Source organism: Danio aesculapii, chromosome 18 (genome assembly GCF_903798145.1).
Source record: "Danio aesculapii chromosome 18, fDanAes4.1, whole genome shotgun sequence".
NCBI lineage: Eukaryota > Metazoa > Chordata > Actinopteri > Cypriniformes > Danionidae > Danio > Danio aesculapii.
The window spans coordinates 23,907,817-23,914,670 of NC_079452.1; the positions used below are offsets into that span (position 1 = coordinate 23,907,817).

The 6,854-nt window shown below is 43.7% G+C and overlaps 1 protein-coding gene across 2 annotated transcripts in view; it reads left to right on the plus strand.

Moving 5' to 3' along the window:
• The window catches only part of secisbp2l (SECIS binding protein 2-like), a 33,735-nt gene extending 27,740 nt beyond the window's left edge, over positions 1–5,995 (plus strand). For both annotated transcript variants that reach the window (XM_056478688.1, XM_056478689.1), the window contains exons 15-18: positions 37–257; positions 1,919–2,073; positions 2,536–2,755; positions 5,357–5,995. In XM_056478688.1, coding sequence (XP_056334663.1) covers positions 37–257; positions 1,919–2,073; positions 2,536–2,755; positions 5,357–5,913 — 1,153 coding nt within the window. In that variant the 3' untranslated portion in view covers positions 5,914–5,995. The remainder of the gene's footprint in view (positions 1–36; positions 258–1,918; positions 2,074–2,535; positions 2,756–5,356) is intronic.
• Positions 5,996–6,854: the final 859 nt, after the last annotated feature.

Genomic DNA, 6,854 nt, shown 5'->3' on the forward strand with positions numbered 1-6,854 from the left:
TGTGTGTGTGTGTGTGTGTGTGTGTGTGTGTTCCAGGTACTGTAATCAGGTGCTGAGTAAGGAGATCGATGAGAGTGTGACGCTGCTGCTGCAGGAGCTGGTGCGCTTTCAGGAGCGTGTCTACCAAAAGGAGCCCAGCAAAGCCAAAGCCAAGCGGCGTCTGGTGATGGGCCTGCGAGAGGTCACCAAACACATGAAGCTGCACAAGATCAAGTGTGTGATCATCTCTCCCAACTGCGAGAAGATCCAGGCCAAAGGTCAGAATCAGACCCATTCACAAATATTACCATTTTCCTTTATTATCACGTCACACTTTATTTTAATAGATGTAAATAATTCTGTCATGAGTGTGTATAGGGGGTGAAACCAATCATGGTTGATTTATGATTCATACGGATCACAACCCATGGTTTGGAACACACGTGACCCGCAGATTAATACATTTGTTTTGCTGGTAGATTAATCCTAAATTTGTAATGACCACAAAGAGATCACCTCTCACTTCAGTCAAATCACATGTATGAAAGCATTTAGGCTTTCCTGTAAAATATAATGATGATGGAGGAAGTAGTGGTGGGTTATTGGGGATGTGCTGGGTTTCTCAGGTTATTAAAGGTGTTTTCTGTCACTGCTTGTTTAGCCTGCATCAATGCATTCAGTGTAAGCTGAACTATTAATCATTATAATATCGGGATCTCAACACCCACACATCATCAATTGATTTGCATATGCTAATTAATCCTTCCAATCACTGCATTCAGATCTGAAAGAGATTGAGTCTTGAGTCTGAGTTAGTTCTGAAGTTAGAAACACTCAAATACCACAGCAGTACTGAGAGAACAGCTTATAGTTTAGATAAAACCACTGATGTCTATGGTGAAGATTAAAATCAGCATCATGTGCATTTAACAACACTCAAAAATGAAAGTTGTAGGCAGCAGTTACATTATTTCACCAGTAGGTGGCGACAACCAGCCATCAAAAATATGCCACTGAATAATTCCTCAACAATGATCATCTCGCAATGACAGATGAAGTTTTATGAGTGAAGAACTGAAGCGTTTATTGAAAATAAAAATGGGGTGTACAAATTATTATATTAGATTTCTACATTTAGCGTTATCAGCAACAGTGAATATTTCACAACACTGAATATTTTACTATTTATTTTTATTTAGATGATTATTTCTTCATTTTATTTTATTATTATTTTTATTTTTTATTATTTTTTGGGGGGTGGGGTGGGGGGTTTACCTTATTTAATGTATAGGAAAGTGTAGAGTATAAAGCATGGGGAGCGGAGAGAGGGGAAGGATTGGCACAGGACCACGAGGCGGGAATTGAACTCGGGTCGCCGTGAGCACTGGAATGCATATGTCCACGCATTAACCACTACACCACTGGCGCCGATTTTATTTTTAATAAAATTACATCTTCTAAGTTCTGTTTGTTCAAACCAAAAGAGTCTCGCAGTGCTGCTTCTGTAACAAATGCAAAGCAAATCACATTCATCTCCTCCCCTTCTTTGCTGATCCGTAAAATGGTTCAATCCCTGACTAAAACACCATTGTGTGATCCGAAGCGTGAGATTTGTGATCCGTTACACCGCTAGTTTGAGCTGAGAATAGCACAGATAATGCTCTCTAACGCTCTGAAACTGACCCTTTCAGGCTTTGATCCTAATTGTGGTGTTTTGGTTTCTGGTTTCAACGACAGAATTTCTAGAGAGACGCCGCGCTGTCATTATGAGTGATCAGAGCACTCCTTTTGCAGCACGTTCAAAGATTCTGCTTATCTTGTGGTCAATCTTTGTTGTAAATTTGCCCTAAATGCCTGTAGTTGAGTAAAATCACTTCCAGCTCCACTGCTGTTCCCAGAATGACCCCGTGTGTGTGTGTGTGTGTGTGTGTATGTGCAGGGGGGCTGGATGAAGCTCTGTATAATGTGATCGCCATGGCCCGAGAGCAGGAGATCCCGTTTGTGTTTGCTCTGGGCCGCAAAGCTCTGGGCCGCTGCGTCAATAAACTGGTGCCTGTGAGCGTTGTGGGAATCTTCAACTATTCTGGAGCAGAGGTACACACACACACTCTGACATTCATACTCACACACACTCTCATTTATGCACATGAGATTATCATCTATTACACACATGTGCGCGCACACACACATACACACACAAAGATACGCTTATGCTCATTCACATATGCACCCATACATGCACGCATACACAATCTCTCACACACTTATTACTGTATGCGCACACACACACACTTTCACACGCAGACAGACTTAGACACATGCAAACTACTCATTTATTTATGCATGCACACACACTCACTCACTCCGTCATTCATGCACACACACACAGACACACTTCTACTCACTCACTCACATTTGCACACTCATGCAAATACACACAGACACACTTATACACAAATACAGCTCACACACTCACATATGTGTAAAGTACACACTCTCTCCAGAGCCAAGGTTTGCATTGATTTGATTAACGTGTGCGAGTGTGTGTGCATCCAGGGTCTGTTCAATAAGCTGGTGTCCTTGACGGAGGAGGCACGGCGGGCCTATAAGGAGATGGTGAGCGCTCTGGAGCAGGAGCAGGCCGAGGAGGCGCTGAAGAACGTCAAGAAGGTCCCGCACCACATGGGCCACTCCAGAAACCCCTCCGCCGCCAGCGCCATCTCCTTCTGCAGCGTCATCTCAGAGCCCATCTCAGAGGTCAACGAGAAGGAGTACGGTGAGGAGAACACGCAGTACAGCACACTTTACCTCTATAAGGGTGTACTCACGCAAGGTACAGTTGCCTTGAAGCATGGTTGACCCCCCCAACCCCCCCCTGCCCCTCGGCCTGCACTCACTGTTTCTCACCTTCTGAGCCGGAGCACGCATATTCAATTTAATTAATCTTTACCTCTATAGCGCTTTTACAATGTAGATTGTGTCAAAGCAGCTTAACACAGAAGATTATAGTAAATTGAAACGGTGTCAGTTCAGTTTTCAGAGTTTAAGCTCAGTTGAGCTCAGTTCAGTGTGGTTTAATAATCACTGCTGAGAGTCCAAACACTGAAGAGCAAATCCATCGATGCACAGCTCTACAAGTCCCAAACTATGCAAGCCAGTGGAGACAGCGGCAAGGAACAAACTTCACCAATAGGCTAAAGTGAAGGATAAAAAACCTTGAGAGAAACCAGGCTCAGTTGGGCATGACCATTTCTCCCATGGCCAAAGCTGCAATCTAGGAGCCGGAGGCTGGAGAGCGCTGGACGTCCATCGTAGGGAAGCTGCCAGTGTGAGTAGGTCACCAGCTGGTGTTCAGGTTGTCCCTTCGGGATCAATGCGAGGACTCGTCTGTCACTGGGGTCTTACAGGAATCAGTCTCATGATCTCCGCTCCTCCATAACCACCACAACAGCTGCTCAGGATACGGCCTGGTCCAGGATTATGGAGACCTCTGGAATAATAAAAACAGACTAACATAAGCGCAGATGCCGTTCACATTATAATGTCTTTAGGGAAGTGTTCCTGGCTCCGGTTGCCCTAAATAATGCAGACTAACACTCCTTTAGAGGATTTGGATTTCAGCAGCATGTGTGTGTTATGTGTATGCTAATGCAGAGAGGTGTGTCTTTAATCTAGTTTACACAGACAGAGTGTGTCTGCTCCAGAACTGTGCTAGGAAGAGTTCTAGAGTTTAGGTGTCAGATATGAGAAAGATCTACCGCCCACAGTTGATGCTGATATTCTGGAAATAATCAATTGTCCAGAATGAATTGAGCATAGAGGACTGGATGGGCTATAATACAACAGGACAAACAAGACATCTGTCATTATCAGATTCCCTCTTGCATTATATTCAACATTATCTAGGCTAGAGTAGTTATTCTGACACTGTTAAACATTTATTTTCATGCACAACTCTGTTCGCTATGAAAGAAAAACATATTAAATGCTTGTCATGATCATAACTCTAAAATGCGACATGATCATTTAAATGATGTGCACGCTTTCGGTTTCATTTTCACTGCTAAGTGCTGTTCATACTTACCGTGCGGCTCTCAAACGATCACTCTGTGCCACAAACTGAAGATTATTTACAACTCTGTTACCTGTTACTCACAGCCTATGCACGTTCTGTTCACTAAAGTAGACGCGCGCGTGTCTATCATTAAGTAGGTTGCACGCCCACCCTCTCTGTGGTAAGAGCTCACGGTCAGCAGCTCACGTCACGTGTGATTTTGCAGCCGCGAATACAGCATTAGATGAAGACAGAAATGACATTTTTGGGTGAATCATACCTTATAGGTACAGTGTGTGACTCTTTCAACACCATTTGGAGGTGTCCATGTCGCTGAGCAATATATGTAAACCAACTGAAGACTTGTGCGGCTGCCTTTGGTTCTCTCCTGAACATAAAAATATGATTGGCAGAATCGTAGAAATGCTGGATTAAGATCGTCTAGGCGGTCGAATCGAGATCGGGATTTTGTTTTTTTTTTGCATTAATCGAGCAGCTCTAGTCCGGCGCAAGCTTCGTGCGGTAACATAACCCTCGCCGTGGCTGATGCTTACACGCATCTCTCAAAAAATGTAACTACACATCGCATGGCGCAAGCTCTGTGATTGGTCGGCTCGGTAGCACTGACGTGTGTTGGCAGGACAGAGAGCTGCGTGAACCGTTAGAGTAAGTGTTTACAAGTGTGGAGACCCATGAAGTACCACTAGATGGAAAATGTTTACCTTATGATTACAGTTGTTGCATGTCCGCAGTCCCCTCCTCTGAATGAGCGCGTTTGAGCTACTTGTAGCGTTCAGAAAAAACAAAACACCAGCGAAGAAACTCGACACGGAGGAACATAACCTACTGCCAGCTAGTGTTTCAGAAGAGTTATTGCAGAGCAACACAAACAGCACGCAGAAGTATAATTGCACAGCTATGCACAAGGCAGGTGCTGTGGGTATAAACCAGCCTTTACACATACAAACAAAGCACAATGGGTAATTTGGCATTCTATGAAAAAGGTCTATGAAATGGTTGTGGCTGGAAGGGCATGCACTGCATGAAACATATGCCAGAGTAATTGGCAGTTCATTATGCTGTGGCAATAGCTGACAAATCAGGAGCTAAGTCGAAGGAAAATGAATGAATAAATGAACACACACATATGTCAGCATCGTTTTGACACGTGAAGTATAGACTGCGTGGGTCATTAACAAAACGTTTATTTTGGATGTAATTAAACGTGCATAAATCTAATTAGCATGTTTGGATGGAAGCACAGCTAATAAAGCCAAGTCTAAATGTGAGCAGTCGCTGACGTCTGTGTTTATGGTTTATTAGAGACCAACTGGAGGACGATGGTGGAGAACGCAGACGCTCTGGAGTCTGAGCCCATCATGACCAGCAGGAGCAGCAGAGAGCAGCAGGACGTCCCATCAGCCCCCACACAGCCCAGCGCTAATGCTAACCCCACTATCCCCACGGGGCGAGAGGAGTCCCGCACAGACGACCGGCTGGAGTGGGCCTCGCAGCAGAGCACGGAGACCGGGTCGCTGGACGGCCAGCTGCACTCCTCCATCACCAGCACCACCAGTACACTAGTGCCCGGCATGCTGGAGGAGGAGGAAGAGGAAGAGGAGGAGGAAGAGGAGTACAGCTCTGCACCTGTCCCACTGCCCGCCCTCAGCTGCAGGATCGAGAGCTGGGTCTCCAAAACCCTGGAGAACCTGCAGCTGCGCAGACGGAGCAGCACTGAGGAAGAGGAGGAGGAGACGCGGAGGAGTGAAGAAGAAGAGGAGGAAGAAGAGGAGGAGGAGGAGAACGAGGAGATCGAGGCATCAGACATCACTGAACCAGCAGCAGATCATAAAGAAGAGGCTGAGGCTATCATTGGCTGATGAACACACACACACATAAACCTTCATTTATACACACACTCATATATACACACACTCACATAAACAAACACACTGACACACATGTATCTATATATATATATATATATATATATATATATATATATATATATATATATATATATATATATATATATATATATATATATATATATATATATATATATATATATATATATATACATGTATATATATATACATGTATATAGATACATACATAGATACACACACATATATATACATTTACATATACAGTCACATTCCACACTCATATAGACACACTTGCATATACACACACACACACCCTTGCATATTCACACACATACACCCTTGCATATTCACACACATACACCCAGATATACACACACATATAAAAACACACACGTACACATTGGTATTGGTGGTTTATGAGGACTCTCCATAGATGTAAATTATTGTCCAGTTTGAATGTCATAAGACCCTGTTAAGGATGATTTCTAAGTGTTTTAAATTGAGGACACAGTGCATGTCCTCGTAAACCACTGTAATAGAGTACAACTAGCTCATACCCATGCCAATATACACAGTCCTTACAAACCACCAAAACCAGTACTCACACACACTCACACTCAACACAAACTCAGGAAATTCTACCGGACAGACCAACCACTTACACACACACTCTGAAGGATTCACTGACTGCATGAACACTTGGTCATACACTCGCCCTCAGAAGAACACCTCATCATCATGAGCACCATAAAGCAGTCCTGATTGGTGGGTGTTTGATGTCTTAAAGGGACGGTTCACCCAAAGATCTCAACTTTAAAGGCACAGTTTACCCAAAACTGATCAAATTCTGTCATCATTTACTCATCCTTGTCACACACACACACACACACACACTAAAGAAGATATTTTGGAAACTGGTAACCATTGACTTC